The sequence below is a fragment of the Rhinatrema bivittatum genome, chromosome 1 (assembly GCF_901001135.1).
Source record: "Rhinatrema bivittatum chromosome 1, aRhiBiv1.1, whole genome shotgun sequence".
In the NCBI taxonomy this organism is placed as follows: domain Eukaryota; kingdom Metazoa; phylum Chordata; class Amphibia; order Gymnophiona; family Rhinatrematidae; genus Rhinatrema; species Rhinatrema bivittatum.
The window spans coordinates 197729064-197750813 of NC_042615.1; the positions used below are offsets into that span (position 1 = coordinate 197729064).

A 21750-nucleotide genomic window follows, 5' to 3' on the forward strand; every position below is an offset into this window, starting at 1 on the left:
GATTGAATAGGTCTGAGATATGGCCAGTGAACCCCCCTGAGAATATAACCCTAAATGATATATGGAAATTGATGACAACAGTAAATAATAATGTCTCGCGAATGAATGAGTCACTGTTAGGAATTGTAAACGTGAATAAACAACAAATAGAAGAACAAGGAAAGGAAGTAGCTGGTTTAAAGGATAATATGGTTAAGTAACAACAAAAATTAAATTATTAGAAAATACTGGAGTTGCCCAAATTAAAGATAGTCTCTTTACTCGTAAAGAGTTAGAGAATATTGAGAATTTGGTGCGATATAAGAATTTATGAATAATTAACTTTCCCCAAACCAGACTCCTATCTCCTGCAGAAATGTTGAAAAAATATTTTAAAGAAATTCTTCAATATTCAGAGACAGAGTTACCAGTTTTTTCCAAAGCTTTCTACTTTTCTAGGAAAGTTAGAGGGCAAGAGGAAGGAAATTTAGGAACATCTTCGATTGGAGTCTCCACATTTTTGGAGGAGTCAATCGATATAATACAAAAGAGGGCTACCTTATTTGTCTCTATGTTATTGGAATCGGATAAAGATAGAGTGTTTGGGGATTTCCTCAAACACAGGGATATGTCCTTTTGTGGACAAAAGATTCTGATGTTCCCGGATGTCTCAAGGGCCACTCAGGCCAAAAGGAGACATTTTCTGTCTTTAAAGAGTAAAGTAGTAGCCCTAGGGGCAACTTTCTTTCTGAAATATCCAGCTATCTGTATTATTTCTCTTAGAGGAAAGAAATACAGTTTTATAGACCCATTACATTTGGAGACTTTTATTTCAGATAAAGATATAGATGGAGGAAATAGTTTAGAAGGTCAGAAATAGAATTTTCATGTCTCTCTCTCCTATCTTAAAATGAATATTGTATAATTTAATATATGGTTTGATCTCTCCCAGTATATAGGTAATGTAATAGAGATAAAGGTTTTTCTTTTTATATTGTTTAATAATGATATGGATAAGTCTTAATTATCTGTATTACTTATTTGAAATTTTGTTTAAAAGTTTTAAATGAAAATTCAATAAAGAAATAATTAAAAAAAAAACCAAACAAATCCCTGAGGCACTTCACTGTTTACCCTTTTCCACTGAGAAATGTTAGGAGCCGCGCTCGCGGCACGCCGCGCCCGAGGGGCGCCGCTTACCAGCGCGGCAGACCGCCGCAGTTGCCCTGATGTGGTGCTGAGTCGTGGGTCCGGGGCCGCGGACCGCAGCACAACATGGCCGCGGCGTTTCGGCTCCTCTTCCTGGTTGCTGGCTCCGCCCCCCTTCAGGGACTAACATCATTGCCTCTGATTGGCTGCTGGATACCTCCTGCAGCGGGATTGGCTCTCCCCTGGTATGCCAGCTGGAAGGAGCTATTTAAAGGCAGGTCTTGCACCTCAGACCTTGCCTTGACTTCCTCTGGGCTCCTGGCTTGTTCCTGTTTGTGGTTCCTGTACTTGATTCGTGGTTTTGACTCCTGGACCGGCTTTGGTGATTTCTCTGGCTTCTGACTCCTGGACCGGATTTGGCGAATTCTCTGGCTTCTGACCCCTGGACTGGATTTGGCGTATTCTCTGGCTTCTGACCCTTGGACCGGCTTTGGTGAATTCTCTGGCTTCCGACCCCTGGACTGGCTTTGGGGTATCCTGTGGCTTTCGACCATCGGACTGACTGTGGAGTTTCCTTCAACTCCCTTAATCCGAACTGTTCCACCTTTGAGTCCACGACCTGCTGGAGGCGCCAGCTCAGTTTCACTTTCCACAACCTGCTGAGGACATCCACCTTTGAGTCCACGACCTGCTGGAGGCGCCAGCTCAGCCTTACTTTCCACGACCTGCTGAGGACATCCACCTTCGAGTCCACGACCTGCTGGAGGCGCCAGCTCAGCTTTACTTTCCATGACCTGCTGAGGACATCCACCTTAGAGTCCACGACCTGCTGGAGGCGCCAGCTCAGCTTTACTTTCCACTACCTGCTGAGGACATCCACCTTTGAGTCCACGACCTACTGGAAGTACCTGCATCCAGATCTCTGTGAGAGTCCTGGTCTAGGCCTCGCCAATCAGCGATCGAACATTCATTCCTCGCTGAACCAAGGGTCCACATCCCGAAAGCACAACAAGAAAATTGACCATTTAATCCTACTCTCTGTTTCCTGTCTTTTAACCAGTTTGTAATCCACGAATGGACATCGCCTCCTATCCCATGACTTTTTACTTTTCGTAGAAGCCTCTCATGAGGGACTTTGTCAAACGCCTTCTGAAAATCCAAATACACTACGTCTACCGGTTCACCTTTATCCACATGTTTATTAACCCCTTCAAAAAATGAAGCAGATTTGTTAGGCAAGACTTCCCTTGGGTAAATCCATGTTGACTGTGTCCCATTAAATCATGTCTTTCTATATGCTCTACGATTTTGATCTTGAGAATAGTTTCCACTATTTTTCCCGGCACTGAAGTCAGGCTCACTGGTCTATAGTTATCCGGATCGCCCCTGGAGCCTTTTTTAAATATTGGGGTTACATTGGCCACCCTCCAGTCTTCAGGTACAATGGATGATTTTAATGATAGGTTACAAATTTTAACTAATAGATCAGAAATTTCATTTTTGAGTTCCTTCAGAACCCTAAGATGCATATCATCCGGTCCAGGTGATTTGCTACTCTTTAGTTTGTCAATCTGGCCTACTACATCTTCCAGGTTCACAGTGATTTCGTCCAGTTCGTCTGACTCATCACCCCTGAAAACCATCTCCGGAACTGGTATCTCTCCAACATCCTCATTAGTAAACATGGAGGCAAAGAATTCATTTAGTCTTTCTGCAATGGCCTTATCTTCCCTAAGAGCCCCTTTAACCCCTCTGTCATCTAATGGTCCAACCGACTCCCTCACAGGTTTCTTGCTTTGGATATATTTTAAAAAGTTTTTATTATGAGTTTTTGCCTCTTTGGCCAACTTCATTTCAAATTCTCTCTTCGCCTGTCTTATCAATGTTTTACACTTACCTTGACAATGTTCTTATGTGTGTGAGAGAAAGAGAGATTAGTCAGGCAAGTGACTGGTGTGTGTGTGTGTGTGTGTGTGTGTGTGTGTGTGAGAGAGAGAGAGACATTGGTCAGGTAGGTGACTGATGTGTGTGAGAGAAAGGGAGATTGGTCAGGCAGGTGACTGGTGTGTGTGTGTGTGTATATGAGATAGACTAGTCATGGGCCCTAAGGAAGAAGAATGTGAGGACAGAGCTTCAGCAGCCCTTGCTGCTTCTGGTATGTGCTATTGGCCTACAAGGGAAAGGAGTAGCAGAGTTACTGGAGAGGGTAAGTAAAGGTGGCTTTTTAAGTTTATCTTTCTTGATTGTCTGCCATTTTAATTATTAGGTATTATGTGATGTGTCTGCTGTTAGAAATATTTTATTGGTGTTTGGAGAATTTTTAATAATTTTGAAAATTTTAATGATTGGATGTTCCATTTATTGGTTGTTTTGAAAGATTTATCATATTCTAGTTTTAGAATTATTTTATATTTCTCAGGGAATGTATAAATAGAAATGTGGAGACAAAAACTGATCTGGAAACAGCAAAAAGCCAAACTCTGTATGTAGTAAAACAACGCAAAAAACAAAAACATTAGCTTTATGGTCACTTTATTCTGTATTTGGTGAGGATCTGTCTGTGTTCTGCGTGTGTGACCCAGCTAAGGGTGTTCTGCGAGCTTGTAGTTTCTTCGTAGGGATCTATAGCAGCTTGGCTTGTTCTGTTTTCCTAATAGGAGGTGTATTGGTGTTTAGGGCCTGGTGTAATTTTTGCAGTACTTCCTTTTCATAGGTAGGGTTGTTACTGTTTGAGTTCCATAATGCAGGTGTAACTTATTTCAGATTCTGGAAGTCTGATAGGCGCTATATTTTTGTTTTGTACAGAATGCAGAGTGGCTTTTTTGGGTTTCCATTCCAGTTTCTGTTTCCATATTTGTAATTTGTGGTCTTTCTGTACTTGGTGAAGATTGATTCTATGTGTGTGACTGAGGTGAAGTATTTTACTAGCATGTAGGCATTTGTATCAATATTATTTATTGTGTTTTCTCAATGGAACATGCATTGGTGGTAAATTACTGTTTTTCCATAAGGAGGGCTATTGCACCTGGTAGGAGAGAGTTTTTATGTTGCTGTTATTGAGATGTCACCAGAAATATCTTTTTTTGTATGGTAAATTGAATGGGGAATATCCTAGTTCTGCTCTGCACCCATTGTTGGGGGTTCCTGTGGAATGCAGAGTGTTTGTTTACATTTAGCCAGGTGTGTCCTGACAGAAAAAAGGTTGAGAACCACGGATCTAGAACACAATAAAAGGGTAATTTTCAAAGCCATTTCTGCAAGTAGGAAAAAGTATTTTACCCCAATAAATAGGCTTTTTTTTCAAAATCACCCTCCTTATATGTGGGTAAACTTATGCATATAGGGCCTTTATGCATATAAGTTTTCTTGCAGTGACAAGAGGTATACCCAGGGGCAGGGCTAGAGAGGAGTTTGAAACTACTGAATACAGAGAAATGTATTCTCTCCTGATGACGTCCTTTCCTTGAGTCTAGCCAGACCAGTCCAGATGCACAGGTTATGCCCTCCAACCAACAGATTGGAGATAGAGAACAACAGATTTGCTGACATTGACCCTTTTCCTGTACTGCACTTAGCTTGCCAATATGCCACATAACAAACTAAGAAGTAACAAGCAAGCAAACCCCCTCCTCAGCCTTAGAGCCAAAGGGCTTCTGGGAAAAAAACAAACAAGATAAGGTAAGATCAGAAAGAAAGCACAGAACAAAAAAAGTTAACAGTTCCTTACCTGAAAGGAATCAAACTATGGCTCAAACAAAGCTGCCACTGATGATATCCTTTTCCAGCAAGAGCCTCAAGAACTTACACAGTCAAAACATAATACAGAAAGATTCTTAGGAGTTAGGGAGGGCTCTGGACTGGTCTGGCTGAACTCACGAAAAAGATATCAGGTAAGAATAACTTTCTCTTCTATTTTCATCCAGCCAGACCATTCCAAACTCATGGGATGTACCAAAGCTATCTCTCAACTGGGCAGGTCACTGCTATCCTCACTCTCGACTCCAAGCCAAAGGCCCAGTAGGTGCCAGTCAAAGTTCTAGAAACTTTGACAAAAGTGTTCCATGACTGGGCTCCATCCTGTGATGTCACCCATATGTGAGGACTACCATCCTGCTTGTCTTGTGAGAACTGGGAGCCCAGAGAAGGGTGCTGCAGAGAGGCCTGAGGCAGGAGCTGTAGGGTGCCCAAACACAACCACTGCAGAATGGCCAGAGGGAGACGCTGCAGACACAGACGGCGTAAAGGAGTTAGAAGTCGCCATGGCAACAGTAAAGATAGAGTGGACGCCTGAAAGACGCCCTTCACTAGAACACTTAAGAAAAGTCCAGAGAGTCCTGCCAGAGAAAAATTGGAACTCACAGCTACATATAGACTCATATGAAGGACTAGGGGTGGACACTGGGCAAAGGGCACATTGGCTGATGTTAATGGTGGTTGGAATTTGGAGTAACCCTAGTGAGGGGGTGGGGGGGGCATGTCCCTGTAACCTCCAACCCCACCTGAGGGTTTACCTGGCGGGAGGCCAGAAAGAGCATATTGGGGTGCGATGCCACTTCCCTGGTTGGAATCTAGGGTGCGTGAAGAGGCTTACCCCAGCGGTTTCAAGCTGAGGGGGAGGGTTTGTTTAGGAGTTTCCCTAGATTCCCTCCTTAACCTGTGTGGGACCAGGCTAGATGCCTGGTCCACCTTAATCCTCATAGAGGGAGAGAGCTCTATGAGCAGGACCCTGCTGGACAGGAAGCGTCCTGTGGGCAGGATCCAGCTGGAATCAGCAGACCACACCTAGCTCTCCAGAAGAAGGCAGTTCTTGTATAATATTGCTGTCCTCACCATTCAGGAGAAGGCAGCTCCTGTGCAACATTACTGAATACTGTTGATGTCTGTGTTTGCTACTGAAGGTAAGCAGTTGTGCTCTAAATTTAATGTGCACTGTAAATAAAATCACTGAATACAAGCCTGACCACTCATTTGCAGTACCACAGTCACCTTCAGAGCTCTGTTGATCTGCTTCAGATCCAAGATAGGATACTCTCCTTGGGAACAACAAAATAGATGGAATATTTTCCTTGGCCCCTCTAGGATGCCAGAACCAAGTCAACAGCCTTTAAGTGAAGGAGACAGTCAAGTGTTACTGAGAGGAACAACAAGGGTACACCATAAAAATCATCTAAAATAAGTTGGGAAAAATCCAGGGCATAGCCATCCTTGACTACCTCCAGAACCCAGTGATCTGAAGTAACCTGGACTCATCTTCGGTAAAAATTTGACAAATGCCAGCCTATCCCCTCTTTCAAAGACTGAGCCCCCAAATCTTTACTGAAAACCCTGAATGCCTGCAGCACTGCTAGAGCCTTTGTCTTTGCCTCCTTTCTTATTACTCCAAACTGACTGTAACCTATTACAAAATCTAGAATGATAGATATCCAATGACCTGCCTGATCTTCCATGCTACAGATCCCGAAAACGACTCAGAGCTGGAGTGTATCGCAAAGCTCCTTTAGGCTTAACCTCTGGTAACATGACAGCCTTAGACTCCTCCAAAGCTTTCACAAACTTCTCAAGGTCTTCATCAAACAAACAGAAGTTTTCCCTTAAAAGAAAATTTATCCAGCATAGTTTTGAAAATAGAGTCAGATGACCAGTTCCGTAGCCACAACAAACACCAGGCTGCCAAAATAGAGGTCATACTTCTAGCTGAAGCTCAAACCAAATCATAGAAGGCAACGCCAAAAAGGCTGTCCCTGGATCATTCTGGACCATCTCATCCAACACCAATCTAGTACTTTCCGGAGAACTAAATATGCTGAGACAAATGTAATCTAGTTCTTGCCATAATTCTGCTGCACACAGCTGCCTAAAAAGCCAGATGAGATGCTTCAAATTCCTGTTTAAGTAACACTCCATCTTCTATCCTGCGCAACCTTGAGGGAGGACCACACTCTACAGCAACGGAGACCCCAGCTTTGAATTCCCACAGTTCCAAAATGGATATTTCTGCCGCATCAGTATGTATACTGGCTAGAACAGCCAGGCTGGCTGACCCCCACCAATATGGCCCATCCCCCTGCCCAAAACTGCTGGTTCTTGAATTTGCTCTCTCCCACAGCTGCAGCAAACATTTCCTCCCCTGATGTAACTCACATGTTCTACATACAACACACAGCAGGCTTCTTTTCACACACTCCATTGAAGCATCCATAGCTGCCTCTCACTTTCTGCAGCAGTTTTCCCAAAGAAAGTAATCAACAGAAAAGATCTAGTCCTGCCCCTTCCTTATTTATTTATTTTTTACATTTTCAGGGAGGAGAGGCTGTGGAATAGGGAGAGAGCCAACAAGGCGCAGGGGGAGAAAGGAAGAAAAGGAGGGGGTAAGGCGGAGGAAAATTTCACAGCTCTAGCTGGAAAAATCTCGCTCCAAATGGAAGTCCCCGGGTCAAAAGGCTATGCCCCTACCAGGGGAGGGAGTCCGAAACTATCACCCCAGGCTCAGCTCAGCTGAGGGAGGGAGATCATAGACTATTACTTCAGGAGCAACTCAATCCACCAGCTTCTTTTTCACCTGACTTAAAACCATGATTCAGTTGCAGCATGGAATACTTGCCTACCATCTACTGGAGAAAGAGCATACTGCCAAGCTGAGTGCAGCACAGGACCCTATAAGGGATGATGTCACCAAATCTGTTGCTCTCTGCCTCCATCTGCTGGTTGGAGGAAATAACCCATATGTCTGGACTGGTCTGGATAGATGAAGAGAAATTTAGAAATTTCAAAAGTATGTATTTTTCTCATAAAAATTAGTTGCACAAAATAGCAGGTGTAAATGTGTATGCATACTAGCGTATTTTAAAAGTGCTATGTGTGCCAAAGCCGGGAGATATGCAAGTGACTCGACTTGGCGCACAATGTCTGGATTTTAAAACCGCGCGCACCGGGGTCCCCTACTGTGAAACTTTACTTCTGCTATGGTCGGCGTGTAAGTAATAAAATAAAAACTAGGCTAGTCAGCAGGGTTTTAAGGGTTGGGGCTAAAAGGGAGGCAAGTTAGCTAGGCTGTCTAGGACGTCCTCTCCTTTACTAGGGCAAACTGGGAATAAACTGGGGAAATAGGCAATTGTGTCAGCGAGCATATCTACTAAAATCCCCCACACTTATGCAACTGAGGCATTTGTGCACACATGCACATGTCAATATAAAGTCGTGGCACACGAACGCGCGTATAGCCAATTTTATAACGCGCGCATATTATAAAATCACCATGTCCGTGTGTATGAGCCAGCAAATGCGCACCCATATACGCAGGTCTTATAATTCAAATCACTTTCACTTAGATAATTAGTACAAAGTCCATGGGTAAACAGTACCTGCAGACTTTGTACTTAAGCAACCAGCTTTAAAATAAACCCTTATGAGCCCAACTTTCAAACCTATCCGCAGTACAGCACTTGCATGCATAAGCAGATACATGAAGATTAATGCTAGTATTTTATACACCATACAGCAGGAGCTGCATTGTTTATAAAATACTGTGTTATTTGTGCTCTGAAAGTACACGTGTATGTTTCAGTTTATGCATGTATTTCCAATGCAAAAAAACACAAATTCTCTACCTATTTTAAAAACATACTTTATAAACTTATTTTACACGCAAAATAATTGTGACACTGCATGAATAAACACGTAGAATTAAGCACAGTGGGGCGGATTTTAAGAGCCCTGCTCGCCTAAATCCGTCCAAATCCGGGTGGATTTAGGCGAGCAGGGCCCTGCGCGCCGGTGAGCCTATTTTACATAGGCTCACCGGCGCGCGCAGACCCCGGGACTCGCGTAAGTCCAGGGGTTCTCCGAGGGGGGCGTGTCGGGGGAGTGTTGGGGGCGGGCCCGGTTGTCGCGGCGTTTGGGGGCGTGTCGGCAGCGTTTTGGGGGCGGGTCCGGGAGCGTGGTTACGGCCCGGGGCGGTCCGGGGGCGTGGCCGCACCCTCCATACTCGCCCCCAGGTCGCGTCCCGGCACACTAGCGGCCCGCTGGCGCGCGGGGATTTACGCCTCCCTCTGGGAGGCGTAAATCACCCAACAAAGGTAAGGATGGGGTTTAGACAGGGCTGGGCGGGTGGGTTAGGTAGGGGAAGGGAGGGGAAGGTGAGGGGAGGGCAAAAGAAAGTTCCCTCCGAGGCCGCTCCGATTTCGGAGCGGCCTCGGAGGGAACGGAGGTAGGCTGCGCGGCTCGGCGCGCACCGGCTATACAGAATCCATAGCCTTGCGTGCGCCGATCCCGGATTTTAGCGGATACGCGCGGCTCCGCGTGTATCTACTAAAATCCAGCGTACTTTTGCTTGCGCCTGATGCGCCAGCAAAAGTAGGCCAAATCGCGCGGTTTGAAAATCTACCCCAGTATGCACATATACTGTTTTGAAAATACTAGTGCACATATTTGGAATCACCAGTTCACTGATACTTCCACCAATTCACCCACTCCTTCTCTAGTTCATCTAGACCTTCTAACACTTCACCCAGACCTCCTACTCAAAAACTGCAGAAAACAGACCAGTCTGATTTCACATGCGCAAGTCAATTAGCAGGTGTAAAAGTGTATGAATAAGTTCAGTAATGTAGATATGTATAATTTGTTACAAAACAGCAACTACCACAGGTACTTCTGAACCTCGCCACGGAATGAACCCAGACCCTTTTTTTCCCCCTCAGTAAAATGTACATGCTAAACCAAAAATACACACCTACTTTCAACATTTATAAAAAAAACATATGCATGCATATAAGCTATTTTTATGCATGGAACTCCTTTGGAAATCCTCCTTTAAGTGGTTAGTCATGTAACAAATGTTCAAATAAATAATTCAACTTGGAACAAGCTTTATTGTATAATGCAAATTATAAAAATGTTAAATATATAAATAAGAATAAATTCAGGAAAGATCCATCATGCAACCACATTTTAGCATTTAATTGAATATCTGTAGTGTTTATATTTAGGATTCCCAAGACAATACATTTCCTTACCTAGAAACCCCACTGTTCTGCTGTGAAATAGGAGGAACTAAGGGAACCCCATTGTCTCCAACTGCCCACGAAACACTGTAGGACACTTTACCAGAAGTCATTAGGATCATCTTATTGCTGCCATCAGCTTCAAAGGAAAACGGTACATCTAAAATAAAGAGATTGTCATTAAGTAGTGGCTCACAGAAAAGACACTGTGCAACTGACTATTTGTGGATTACAAGACTGAGCAGGCTCTCATAAACATATCTGGAACATTCTAAACTGCCAAAGAAAAATGAAAATGATGTATGCAAATTTAAAAAAAAATGCAATTTGGCATTTGAGAGGAGATGGTGTCTTGCAATGCCTTTAAATTCATTTGGGAGAATTAGGTCACTTAAATGTGTCTTACTCATCCAACTCTGCCCCTCCCTGTGTCTCCCATTCTCACTTCCCCTTTACTCAAATGCAAACATGGAAAAACTGTGCAAGAAAAATCTGTGCAAAATATTACTGTAAAACATTTTCCCAGTTATCAAATTTAGCTTTTTTGAACAAAAGTCCCACAGTGCTTTTTGTAGAAGTTTTCATTACATGCCTTTTTCTATGGAATTTTTTCCTTTCCTGAACATACCCGCATCAATCCAGACAAGTGGGTTTGCATCCCTACCAGCAGATGGAGGCAGAGAACAAAACTTTGAGGCATTGCTACATAACTGAGAGTGCCACCTGCAGTCCCTCAGTATTTCTCTGATTCCAGCAGATGGTAGAGGTATAAACCTTCAGTTCTGACTTGGAGACTTGAAAAGTTTTGGATTAGTTACCCAAGGTGCTAGTTTCCTCTATGGGCCATTCCTCAGGTTGAGCCGGGATACCCCTGACTGTTGTGGCCCACTAACTCTGGGGACCTTGATAGCCAGGGGACTGGCTCACTCTGGGTTTCCCAAAGTCCCCCTCCTGCCCACCGTTGTCACTACTCAGGGAAGTACCCTCTTTTGTTCCTTTGCATTAAGTTTATTTTAGTTTAAAAAAAAAAAAAAAGAATACAAGATTTGGCTGAGGAGAAAGATAGGAGAATCGGCCTGAGGTGCAGCACCAGGGCATTCAACCAGTGGGAGCTGCTGGGTTCAGCAGGAGGGTGAGGGCGAGGAGTGCCGCGTATTGTATAATTTTCCTCAGCAGGAAAATTTCTTTGTGTGCACTGAGCTGGTCGCATGGACTCAGGCTGCTGACATTTTTCTCGTGTGCCACTTGCATCGGCGCGATCATGTTATTGATACAACTTGGCAGGGCAGTCATGTGGTGCGGCCTTCCTCACAGCGGTGAGCTCGGGCCTTGTAGCGACCGTGAGCCTCATGGTGGATAAACCGCACATGGAGGCTTGCAGGGCCTGCGGGCTCTGGTCAGCCCAACTGAACACCCGTTCCCTCTGTACAAGTTGTGCCTCAGGGGAGGAGGGATCTTCCACCAAGGGTCCAAAGGCCAGGAGGGCCTCCCGGTCTGCGGCTGTCACCAAAGGGGGGGAGGGTCTCTGCTTCATCTGCACCTGCGGAAGATCATAGCCAGGGGACCTCGGCCTGGCAGGAATCAGGTGAATCCCTTCCTCCACTCTCTCTTGCAGTGTAGAGGCCTGAGGAAGGTCGTAAGAGTGGGGCGGACTCGGAGTCCAGTCTCCTTGAGCAGGGGTTGAAGATCCAGATGGGTTTTCCCCTGAATTTGTCCTGCTGATACACAAGGCTTTCTTGGCTAGGAAGGGTGCAGATGAGAGGAGATCCAGGGACAGATGACCAGTGCTGCCCAAAAGACCTAGGATGATTTCATTGGACAGTTCTGGGCACTTGCTTAAGTGGCTAAGTTTGCATTGCGTTTGTGTGAAGGGTGATCCTAGGGATTTGGATGACTCGAATGAGATGCAGGAGAATCCTGAGTCTCCAAAGGGGGTGGACCCGCACGTGGATCAGGATGGGGGTCAGACCCCGATGATCCAAAGCTTGATGAGGGGCCTGGGACCGAGGGAGATAACCCGCCTGTTTAAGGAGGATGAGCTTCGACCCCTCATTCCTCAAGTGTTGGAAGAATTGAGGGGTGAAGCTGACTGAAGAGGAGTTGGACAATGAAGGCATTAATCGGTCCTAGATGGGCTGTGGGGTCCGCCTAGTGCCTTTCCGTTACCTAAAAAGATTCAGAAGCTGATTAGCTGGGAATGAGATTTCCCAGAAGTGGGCTTGAAGGTCAGTAGAGTGATAGTGAAGCTTTATCCCTTGATGGAAAAGCATTTGAATCACCTGAAGACTGCTAAGGTGGATGCAGCGGTCTTGGCAGTGACTAAGAAGACCACGATTCCGGTTGCGGGGTCAGCCACTCTGAAGGATGTACAGGACCGCAAATTGGAGATTCAATTGAAATGCATGTTTGAGGTGTCAGCCTTGAGCCTGCGAGCCGTGGTGTGTGCTACCATGATGCAGCAGGCTTGCTTGTGCTGGATTTAGAAGCCGCAGGAGTAGGCCTCTTCTTGTGTGCTCACCTCCATTCAGATGGCTTGCCTGGAGGATGGGGTGGTTTATGTGGTGAATGTGTTGTATGATTGGTGCGTACGTCTGCCAAGAGCATGGTCTCAGTGGGGGCTGCACGCAGGCTTCTGTGTTGAGCAATTGGTTGGCAGACATGTGGTCCAAGTCTCAGTTATGCAATCTTCCTTTTAATGGAAAGCTGCTTTTTGGGGAAGAGCTGAATCAGCAGAAGTTCCTAGGGGAATCCAAGGGGAATAGGCTGCTGGAGGATAAGAAGAGCAATAAGAAGGTCTTTCCACCCCAGTCCCATTTTCGGGATTCAAACAGGTTTTGGTCCGGGAGAGGGCCTCATCCTCAGGTTCCAAGCAGTTGTCAGCAGCCCTTTTGAGGTTCTAGCAGGTCCTCCAGAGGTGGGTCTGGTCAGGGGACCGGAGGGAGTAAGGCCTCTCAATGAATTATTAGAAAGGGATTGGTGAATAAAACAGAAAATGACATAATGCCTCTGTATCGCTCCATGGTGAGGCCACACCTTGAATACTGTGTACAATTCTGGTCGCCGCATCTCAAAAAAGATATAATTGCGATGGAGAAGGTACAGAGAAGGGCTACCAAAATGATAAGGGGAATAGAATAGCTCCCCTATGAGGAAAGACTAAAGAGGTTAGGACTGTTCAGCTTGGAGAAGAGACTGCTGAGGGGGGGATATGATAGCAGTGTTTAAAATCATGAGAGGTCTAGAATGGGTAGATGTGAATCGATTATTTACTCTTTCGGATAATAGAAAGACTAGGGGGCACTCCATGAATTTAGCATGTGGCACACTTAAAACTAATCGGAGAAAGTTCTTTTTTACTCAACGCACAATTAAACTCTGGAATTTGTTGCCAGAGGATGTGGTTAGTGCAGTTAGTATAGATGTATTTAAAAAAGGATTGGATAAGTTCTTGGAGGAGAAGTCCATTACTTGCTATTAATTAAGTTGACTTAGAAAATAGCCACTGTTATTACTAGCAACGCTAACATGGAATAGACTTAGTTTTTGGGTACTTGCCAGCTTCTTATGGCCTGGATTGGCCACTGTTGGAAACAGGATGCTGGGCTTGATGGACTCTTGGTCTGACCCAGTATGGCATGTTCTTATGTGTTTTATTTTTATTTGTATTATTGGTATGCTATCTGTAATATGGACAGATATTTGTTCAGTCAGTTTGCAATGTTGTAACATGCTTAGAATTTGTTAAAATAAGCTTGTAATAAATAAGTAAATAAAGAAAAATCCAAGGTTTCCTTTCCTTTCTCTCCAAAAAGATTATGACTAGTGCAATGAGCGTCTGCGAGCATTTGTGTCAATCCTCACATAGCCCAGATTCAGGCAACCGAGCAAACCTTCTGGCTCCAGTGGCTACAGCCGAAGTCCTGGAAAACGTATCATAAACAGTATATGCCGACCTTATTACCGTAGATGTTTGCTACAGTCTTCTGCCTCCTGAATGGCAGGAATAAATTTGTTAATCTTATCTATCAGAAGTTCTTCCGGTAGAGATTGTAATTTTTGTACACAAATGAATCATATGCAACAGGTGAGTTGTATTCTGGAGCTTAGCATAGCCCTTTGGAAGATGTTTTTTTACCATGCTGTCCAGAATCCTGTCAAGGAGGAGTACTGGAATGCATCTTAAAGCTCTCTCCTCTTAAGATTGACTCTACTACTACAGAGTGATGGAGAAATTGAATTTTATCTTGCTCTGGAGATGGTTGAACTCTGTATTTTAGATTTATCTTGATACAGGGACAATGGACTCCGGTGTTTGCCACATTCTGGCCTGATGTTCTAAAGCAGCCTATGCACTGGAACGTCTACTATCTACCTAGATGTGTGAATATATTTAAGTAAACCAAAAATATCTTGCCTCACTTCTAATTCTTCCTGCAATCTGAAAAGAATTTCATTAGCCATCTACTGATCAAAGCTGGGATAGGACATATCTTCAGATAGAGACGTACTCCTAGGCTGCTGACAGGAGGGATCAGAAGGAAGACCAATAAATTCATCATCTTCTGAACAAAAAGAAAGTGAGGTACTAGAAAGAAGCAAGCCTTCTTCAAAATCCAACATTTCAATAGGAGTGACTTTGGGTGTCTTATCCTTGAAAAGAGAAAAACTCTGTGATTCTGAGAGGGTTTAGACCATTTCATCCCTGCATTTATAATGTGGAATAGTGAACTGAATTATCCAGTTTTGAAGCCATTATGTCCAAAATAGGGGTTACTTTCTCTAATTGAAGAGAAGAAGGAAAACTTTAGCATCTCTAAAATAATTCTTTACTAGGTCTTCCCACATTTTCTTAAGAAGAGGATGCTGGCCCATTGGAGTGATAGGAACTGCCGAAGAGGAACCATCTGATTCTGGGACCAGAATTGGCATTTTTATTGATGAAGACTACTCTCCCTCTTGGCAGAGATTTTGCTAGATTATTTCCAGTTTTATCAGCATGTTCAGCAGCAAAGAAAAATATTGGCACCAAGAAGATTTGTGCGCTGACAAGGCATCAGTGCCTACATTAATCAATGATGTCAGATTACTGTCTGACCAAAGACAGATTCTGCAGACAAAGTCAACTTTTGTGTAGATCTTCTATCTGCGTCATATGCCTCAGAGAACTTCCCCTGCTTTACTGCACCAGTGATCCTCAGTGCCAGAGTGTGGGAGAAGCCTCTTTCTTTTTCCAAGCCAGTATCCCTTGGCACGAGAGAGTATGATTTACCAACCACTTTACTGGAGTGGGCATGGCACTTGTGCCCAGATGGTGCAGAGTCTTGACTCCAAGTGTTGCGTCCGTCGGTCTCAGACGGCTTCGACCCTTGTGCCTCACCTTTTTCTCTGCTCTCCCCACTTGCCTTGGGAAGATGGCCACCACCGCGTCTGCAAGTCGCTCTCTCCGGCATCCCCGGAATGGCTATGGCGCTGCCTGCCACCATGTTCCTCCCAAGAGCTTCCTAGGGTGTGCGCGCGCGCTACCCACGTCTTTATTACAGCTATGGCGCGAACCTCGGGGGCGTCCCCCTCAAGTGATGTCACACCACCCGGCTGTTTAGCCTACGCTTGTTTGCTAGCTCATTGAGTTAGCAAGGACTGGACTCGTCCAGTCTAAGCTACTCTGCCGCTTCCATGCTGCCGCTGGAAGCTCTCTCTGCCCTTCGGGGTATTCTCTAACCTGGGTACCCGCTCCTCGGGAGCCCTCTGCTTTCCTTTCAGGTACCTTACTGGGATCAGGTACTCGCTCCTCGAGGGCCTGCTCTCCCTGCCTTGGTGCCTGTAACCATCTACTTCAGCCTGGTGGAATCGCCAACCTTACAGCTACCATCTAGTGAGTAATCTATTTCTCAGTCTGTCTCATCTACAGCTTTGCCGTGCTGGGAAACCTACACCTGGATCTCCCTATACCAACTTGGTGAGATGGGTTCCCTCTGCAAAAGGTCCCTGGACTGTGAATCACCTCACTACTGTCACCTCTGGTGGTATACATCAGCTGTACAATAAAAGATCTAATTCTGTGTTTGTGCGTCCTGAGTCTAGCCCAGTACTGTGGTTCCCCACGGGGCTCCTCCCCGTGGGCGTGGTATCTGCCACAGTACCCAAGAATCCACCCAAACACTGCTAAACCATAACACCAAGAATGAGAGGATTCTGTCCTCTTTACCTTGGGTGAAAAGTTCCTCTGCAGATGTAAGTTTTCTCTTCTTTGTAGAAGACAAAGAGTAAGGAGATTCTAAGAAGTCATAGTGTGTGTGACTCCTGGATCTTCTAGCCTTGGGAGACATGCATTCACAATGGGCACAGTTCGGCACATTGTGGGAAGGCCTAAGACATCTCACACAGTGATCATGAAAGTTGGTCAAAGACATCTTCCTCAAGCATCTAGGATATCTCTTGAAGCCCAGCTCTACTCCAACATTTTGAAAAATAATTAAAGCAATGTCAAATTCAATCTTGAAAAGGGGGAATTTTTGGCACATGCCAAAAAATAACAGAATTGAGATTATTTTTTCTTTTTAAGGAGATTCACTAAAAAACGAAATATGTCAAAAATTATAGTAAAAGAGAAACAGGAAAAAAGAAAACAAACGAGCAATTGAAAATGTTTTCAAGAGAGCAAATTCACATGAAAGAAAAGACTGAGGAGACTTGCATGGCAAGTGGCTGCACAGAACTCTGAGAGAACATGTCTTGGCAGGACGATGAAATCATCCACTTGTGTGGCTATTATGCTGCTAGTCCACAGAGAAAGGGTGCATACTGTAATATGAACCTATATTAGGCAGTATAATGGATCCAAAAGTGTTATTTGCATCAATTATGTCAATGTGCTATAGATCAGAGTCTAATATATAAAGCTCAAGCCAAGAAAAACAGAAAATCTTCTCCAATTCACAAAGCTTGTTTTGGCAAGAATGCAAAATTTAAAAACTAGGCTCTCCCTTTTCTGCTGTAAAACTCATCCAATAAACTCTTCCAGCAGATGTTGCTGGTTTTTAATCCAATTAGAAGGGTTACCATCATAATTCAAACAATCAGATATTATTTGGATGATATTAATCGCCTATACATTACTGTAGGAGATTTAGGGATGTCTGCTAAATCTTTAATCAGCACTGCATTTTACTTGGTAAATTCTGATCAAATCGGACTAAAACTTACAAAGGTTGTTATTCAGTTGGCCAGTGCGTAGGAAAGCTATTCAGGTAAAGTAAGGCAGGTAAATCTGCCGCTGTATATACCCAGCTAAAGTTACTTTAAGACAACTATTTTTAGACCAGACTCACACAGCTAAGTATGGCCGGGTAACGCTGAATATCCCAGGGGCATGGCCAATTGTTTGCTCACTGGCAAACATTTGGCCATGCCCCTGGGAATGTCTCCATCACTGATTCTTTTTATTTGGCTAAATACTGTCAGGGAAAATGTTATCCAGACAAAACTCAGCTGGGAAACAGAGGGAAAGGAGACATTACTTCTTACCTGATCATTTCCTTTTCTCTAAGGAAGGCAGACCAATTCACATCAATGATGGAGATGGAGACAACTGATTCGCTGACATCACCGACATACAGCCCTGTCCCGACATCAGCCTGCCAATATCTCTAGAAACACACCAAAACCCTAAATCCACCAATGTAGGTAGTAATCACAATCATGAAATCAAAGAACCCACATTACAAATAGAACTTCACGCTGTTCTTACTTTTTCTTTATAAATCTCCAACAGGAGTACAAAAACACAGTTGCGAAAAAAACTTTTTGAGAGAACAAAAAAAGAAATAAAAAAAGCTTGGGTTTTGGAGATTCAAGTGGTGGACTATTCCCATTTTTCTAGGCAATGAAATTTATAATCTATAATCAATGAGTTTTTAATTTTTGATAAAATGAATTTTTGAGAAAAGAATTAATAAATTATAAGGTGGTTGGTGGTTTGTTCATGATTAAAACAAAGAACAGGGGTTACCTGGATGGTACCACTTGATGCATGTTTATGAAACAACCACTTTCACTTTAAAAAAATGTTTTCTCTCAAAAAAATTTTTTCGAAACTGTGTTTTTGTACTCCTGTTGGAGATTTAAAAAGAAAAAGTAAAAAAGTAAGAACAGTGTGAAGTTCTATTTGTGATGTGGGTTCTTTGATTTCAATATCTCTAGAAAAGCAAACTGTGGACAACTGATTGTACTTTACATATGCCTCCTTAACAGTCAATGACTCATTACCTCCTCCTAACTAGGAAGCACTGAGCCCAGGTAAAATATTAATTTCCACTGATTACATAGGCTGGCTCTCACTTACCAATCCTTCAACCAACCCATAACAAAGAACAATCTGCATTGTCTCTGTAGGGAAGGATGAACTGTAAACAAAACCTCAAGTAGGCAGCCCAGGGTAGGTTGTGGATTGGCATGTCATCCTTAGAGGAAAGGAAATTATCAGGAAAGAAGTAATTTCTCCTTCCTCTGCACTCAGACAGGCCAATCCACACCAGTGGGATGTACCAAAGCTACTCCTGAATGGGGAGGAGGCTGCTTGTGCTCGTCAACACCACCCTCGCAAAGCATCCTCTTGCACTTCAACATCCAAGTGGTAATGCTTGAAGAAAGTATGTAAGAAGGAGCATGCTGATGTCAGACAATTCTTGAAATGAGACCACATTCGAGTTTCCACCACCTAGACCTGACTTGCCTAGGCAATGGTACCTATGCACCTACTTAGACTGTAGTGAAAACCTCTTTAAACCAGTGGCCCACTGCAGCCCATGATGTCAGTTCTCCATGTCTATCTCCATCATGGAAACCAAAAAGTCGAGCAGACTTTTGCCAGTACCAGGTGACCTTCAGGCACCATAAAAATGTTGCTTCATATCTAAGGTACATTACTACTTATTCTTTCTCCATTCTTCCCCTGACCAGCACCAGCAAGGAAATATACTAATCCAAGTGAAACTCCGATTCCACTTCTGGAAAACAGTCCTAATGTGCACCGCCACTGGAAACATTTCCAGAAAATGCTCACTTCAAGAATAAGCTTACATCTAAGAAAAAATATTTTGTTGAATATATAGCAACCAGGAAAATTACATTCAAGATAAAACCATTCAGTTGCCTAAAGATGGAGGCCTGCCCCCCCCCCCCCCCCAAAAAAAAAACCAAAAAACTCAACACCAGACCGAGGGCCAAAGTGGCATTGGCAGCGCCAAGACAGCCATAGATGTTGATCCATCTTCAAATCTAAGTAAACATCTGGATGGGCAAACAAGGTCTACCATTAATACGATCTCTATAACATGCCAATTCTGCAAACAGAAGCTGCAAGAAGTTTTAGGGTTAAACTCTTACTAATCCTTCTTACAGAAAACCCAAGATTAGCAGTAGTTCCACTCTGAAAAGGTGAAAATCTCTCTCCCTGCATTAACCTTCCAACATTCTCCAAACCCTGATATAAGGTAGAGATGTGGAAAACTTCCTAGCTTGGAGCAGCATAGTACCACTGCTGGAAAACAACTAAGTCACAGCAGTCGAGCCCTCTTAAAGGCCGAGCCATAAGACCAGAGCACCATAGACTTTCAAATAAAATCAGTTCCTGTTTCAGAAGATCCTTCGGGAATGGGCACCCCGTAGGACTATCTACCAGTAACCGAAAGATGATCTCTATGGCCAACCAAGTCACCAGGCGTACAGTTTTGGAATGACTCATGATCCTCCATATTACTCTGTCACATACCAATCAAAAAGGGAACCCATATAGTATGTCTCTCCGCAGCTCACTGTCGAATAAGAGCATTGATTCCCAATGTCCCTGGATCCTGTCTGTGACTATAGAACTATTGCATCATCGCGTGATGGGAACACGCCATCAGATCCAGATTCCTCTGGTCCCTTCGAGAGATTATGAGTAGAAAAATGTCCTTGATCCAAGTTATGTCTGCTGAGAAAATCAGCCCTCATAATGCCCATCCTTGCAATGTGAGAGACTCCTATTGCTTGGATATTTTGTTCTGACATATCCGACACCTGGTGAAATCTGCTTCAGCCTCGAAGGTTTATATAGGGGACTTGCCTGCATTACCTTCACCACTCGTTCTATCAGCTGCTCAATGAACCGTAAACATGTCTAGTGACCAGGACGATCTTCCAATCAATTGATGGTTCCCTGTCGATCCTCAGCATTCCACCAACCTTACTCCATTAACACTTGATAGGGAATCTTCCAGGCTAGGAGACTCGTCCCTCGTTGAGAGCACCTATCATTCTGAGGCCTGTAAGGGTATCCTTCTCGGGAGGAGGTTTCTTTGCAACCACCACAGCAACTTTGTGCTCACTTTCATGAGCTGGGAAAGCCTCACTGCCTACTGAGACTGCATAGTGCACCGCACCAGTAGGGCCTGCTAAAGCAGAAGCATATGCACCTTTGTCCAAGAAACTACCTCCAACATTGTCATCATCAACTCACAAGATCTAGAAAGAACTCCACATCATTGAACGGGTGGCCAATCCCAAGGATTGAAGCTGAGTCTCCTACTGTCAGATACGGTGCTCTGGCAGGTTCCACCTTGTGCCAAATCGAATCTCATTCTGGTGTAGTCCAAGTCCATGGTGATGGCAGACTGCATTTGTAAGCCTACTATGCAGCCCTTGAGAAGGCAGATTCCTTTGAGAAACAAACCTTAACTGTCGACCGCAGGCTTGGTGCAAATCACCCAGTCGTACAGATATGTATGGACCAACATACCCACCATGTAGAGACACCGTACCATATAAAGACCACCTACAAAGATGCCGTTACTATCTCTCAGATCCTGAGCATCATAGTCAGACTGAATGGCCAGGCTTGACACTGATAATGTCATCCTAGAACGGCTAAATGCAGAAAACATCGATGTCCCTGTCTTATGGGGATATATAGATATGTATCTGTCAGATCGAAAAAAGGGAGAAGGTCTTCTTACTGCACTGTCACAATGACAGAGTGCAAGGTTCCATTTTGAAGTGTGCTACGTGCAAATGCCATTTGACCCCCTTTCAGATCCAGGAGGCGACAAAAGGAGTCCTCTGTCATCTTGGGTATGACAAAATAAATGGAATAACCCCAGTCAGGATTCTGCAGTTTGGGAACTGGAATTATGGCCCTAAAATTTGCTAGCCTTCTTTTCACTGCCCCGCTCCAGGACATCTTGGATAGAAGTGAGATAGTCACCTATCTATCTCCAGAACCTGTAGGCAGACCCCCATACTGTCATTGCGAGGTCCAAGATGTTTCAGCATCAGAGACTGAGTCCATATTCGATTCTTCGGCCAAGCGGACAGCAAACCTTCAATGGGACACAACCTCTGATTCGTTGATCCTCTATAGAGGCAAAAGAGCTGGAAGCCCCTGGAGTGATTCCTCACCCCAAAAGAGTGTGTAGCCACTCTCTACTGCTCCAGCAAATGCAAAACCTTGAAATCATCCCATTGGTTTGCCATCCTCTCCACTCAGGATCGAACCAGAGAGAGAACCCTTTGTCAAATTTGACTTAGAAAAGTATCTGCCTATCAGTTCTGCACCCACCAAAGGCATCTTGCCGCTATTTCG

General features: G+C 44.1%; 1 protein-coding gene across 3 annotated transcripts in view; it reads right to left on the reverse strand.

Moving 5' to 3' along the window:
- CC2D2A (coiled-coil and C2 domain containing 2A) overlaps positions 1-21750 on the reverse strand; it is a 404582-nt gene that overhangs the window by 222535 nt on the left and 160297 nt on the right. For all 3 annotated transcript variants that reach the window (XM_029590744.1, XM_029590748.1, XM_029590757.1), the window contains exon 18: positions 10143-10290. In XM_029590744.1, the coding sequence (XP_029446604.1) occupies positions 10143-10290 (148 nt within the window). The remainder of the gene's footprint in view (positions 1-10142; positions 10291-21750) is intronic.